Raw genomic sequence first — 3303 nt, 5'->3', positions numbered from 1 at the left:
CCTGAACCTTCTTTGGTGTAGGCTTGTGTTGTAGATGTACCCACTGGGGCTGGGCACCCCTTGGTCTCTGCGTTTTGACCAGTTGTGGCTCCTGTCATGGTCTCCATTTGCTCAGAAGAATCATAAGCATTTAGAATGCAGCTGGGACTTATATTGGTTTAGCAAAGTGGCAGTCATAGGTTCTCCTTTAGGGTCCATGACCTGATCAGCCACCTTTCTTAATTTGCAGCTACCCCCAACCCAGTGATAGTTTATCTCCTTGGTTTTAGCATTATTTTTATCAGTTCCTCAATTTTTTTTGCACTTATTTGTGACTTTCATTATTATTAATTATCTATTTTTATACCTATCCTATTTATTCTGTCTGGCTTTTAAGCTCCTTGAAGGCAAAGGTCTACTTCCTTGTATCTTATTATGATATCTACTCTGCATTAGATAACAAATATTGATCAGGAACTGGAGGTGGGGAGTCAGTGTCCTTGGTGATGTTGTCACAGGGGAGTCCCCTGCTCTGCTGGATAGTTCACACTCACGTGGGCAGCCCTAGTTAAACGCAGTGAGTCACACAACAAAATTAAAAGGACACGTGGACTCTTGATGATTCAGGACACATAAAGGCTCCTGCCGTTAAGCCTGACTATCTGAGTTTGATCCCCAGGGTGTACTTGGTGGAAGGAGAAGAGCTGACTCTCCCAAGTTGTCTTGTGACTGCCACATGCATGATGTGGCATGCACATGCCTCCACAGACGATAAATAATGAATGTAATAAAAGAAAGGGTGATAGTGGGAAGAGAACTTTATGGGGGGAAGGAGAATCAGGGTGGAGTAATGAGTGTGCATGTATCAAATTGCCAAAGAATAAATTAATTTATAAAAACCTATAAAACAAAGTTTTAATCTCTTCTAAATATATACCATTACAATCAAGTTTTTCTCTATGAACTACTTAACATTGTACTAGTTTCATAAATTCTCAAACTTAATTTCTCCTAAGGCTGATCTACCTTTTTAACGATTTATTGTTATAATGATGTATTATTACATCATCAAGAAAAAAATGAGAACTTACTTACCCCATAAATCCTATATGCTCAGAGTATGTTTTCCTAGAAGTTCGTTGGTAAGCTACAGAGATCCTCAGATTGAGTTCAGTGTTCATGTACTTCATGACTTCTTCTCATAATCTGGTAGTCTTGTGACAGTGATTGATCAGAAACTCACTTGTCTCTTGGTCGTTTCTCATGATAACATTCCCATTGTGTTTAGATTAATTTGAAGTTTGGCATCAGAAAGCCGGAAGCCCGGACAGGGACTGAGACAGACACCTGTACAGCCTGTGCAGGGACCTTGATCCTGGAGTTCGCCGCACTGAGTCGGTTCACAGGAGCGACGGTATTTGAGGTGTGCTTTTCATGGCTTTTCATCTGGGGTTTGGGAAGAGCTAAGTTTCTGTTTGTTTCCTTTGGCTAAGGATTAGGACTCGCCATTGTAGGATTACTGTTACTTTGATGTCCTGTAATCAGATTTCAGTGTTACAGGCATGGAAGTCATTGTGAAGCAGCTGTATTAAATACAAGTTTGCCTTTTGTTCACAGACCATCAAGGACCATTTTAGCTTTCTCCTTAGAGGAGTGTTTAGCTACATTAGGTAAATTTGATGACTCCTTTGTAGCACAGATGTCCATGCATCTGTGTTTTATTTGTTAGACTTCCAAATGGTTGGTTGTACCTCTGAAACCTTCACAGATCACTTAAACCCATCGTGAAATTTTTGTATATAAGCTTGAACAAGAGTAATCTGTTTACTTCAAGGAAAAAGTTATTCATTATTCAAAAGACTTATATCACTCCACATATTTTATTGGCGTCTATCTTTGTCTTACATTACAAAAGTCTGATGTAGCTATATATGGTGCTATAATTATCATTGGAATGCCAAAGTTACTTAGATGTCCACTTTGTTAGACACATGACTTAGGTGACTTTTTTTAAAGTCATAAGATGGTCACATGGACAGAGCAGAAGTAGGGAACACATAGCAAGCACCATTACAGATACTGGATAAGGATGTGAACAAAGCCAGCAAGAAGACCTTGTGCTGTGCTTGTCTGGGTCTCAATGGATGATACATTCTTATGCCTTGAGGACAGATTTATCAGGTGTGATTGGTTAATGTTTTAAACTTAAATTTCAAAATACCTTATTTTGAAGGTAGTTTCCCTTCATTAAACAGTACAGGTACTTGTACATGTTTTAATATAATATTAATTAAATATTAAATGTTTTAATATATTACATTTAATTAAATATTAAATTCTTAATATTCTGAAATATTGATGCATTTATAGGTGAAAATGAGTCTCAGTGAAGTAAATCTGCAGTCTGTGGGTGAACGAATGGAGTTGGATTTAGAGTCCATGTCTTTACTCTTTCCATTGGCCTGTTTTGTTTTTCTGAATAAATCTATTGAAAAAAATCGTGATCTAAAAACCTTCTAGGATGCCTTTGACAGGGCATCGCTGGCTGCCACAGGTTTTGAGCTGCGGGCTGTTGCCGTCTACAGGTCGATGTGAAACCACAGCTCTGCTCAGTGACTTACTCCTGTCTCTCTCTCTACTTTATGACAGAGTGTGACCAGTGACAGTATGACGCACAATGCCTGAACTATTTTCCATCTGTCCCTTGTCAGAAAAATGTTGCTGACCCTAGAACATGGAGACCAATATACAAAGAAATAAGAGTACTTGTATTAGTGTCCTATAATTCAATTTTAAGCTTTGATTAAATTTGTAATTGTACTGTTCCTATTTTTTTAAGCTGTAAAATAGAAGTAGGGAAATATAATCAGCATCACACTTTACAGGTTTGAAAATTCACCTTATAATTATAGTTGTGGTCTACTTTGTTGCAGTATAATTACCATTCATCATTTGCATCAAGAATGTAAATGATTTTGCACTCGATTGCCAAACCTACAAAGTAACAAATTAGGTTTAATGATTTATTTTTGCTTGCATTACTAAATAAGTTCATGCCCTAAAATTAATTTAGAATTTTACCAGTAGATATCATTTGCTATTCCATTTATAACATCTTTTTATCTAAAGCTAAGAATTTTGGTTTTGGTTTGTTTGTTTGTTTTTCAAGACAGGGTTTCTCTGTGTAGCTTTTGGTGCCTGTCCTGGATCTCACTCTGTAGACCAGGCTGGCCTCGAACTCACAGAGATCTGCCTGGCTCTGCCTCCTGAGTACTGGGATTAAGGCGTGCACCACCGCCGCCTGGCTCAAAGCTAAGAATTTTG

General features: G+C 37.9%; 1 protein-coding gene across 2 annotated transcripts in view; it reads left to right on the top strand.

Annotated features, from left to right (window-relative positions):
* The window catches only part of Edem3 (ER degradation enhancing alpha-mannosidase like protein 3), a 66194-nt gene that overhangs the window by 27243 nt on the left and 35648 nt on the right, over positions 1–3303 (top strand). For both annotated transcript variants that reach the window (XM_059280453.1, XM_059280452.1), the window contains exon 7: positions 1268–1402. In XM_059280453.1, coding sequence (XP_059136436.1) covers positions 1268–1402 — 135 coding nt within the window. The remainder of the gene's footprint in view (positions 1–1267; positions 1403–3303) is intronic.

This window comes from Peromyscus eremicus, chromosome 15 (genome assembly GCF_949786415.1).
Source record: "Peromyscus eremicus chromosome 15, PerEre_H2_v1, whole genome shotgun sequence".
Lineage (NCBI taxonomy): Eukaryota > Metazoa > Chordata > Mammalia > Rodentia > Cricetidae > Peromyscus > Peromyscus eremicus.
The sequence above is the reverse complement of the archived record's forward strand: the minus strand, read 5'-3'. Positions and strand labels throughout refer to the sequence as shown.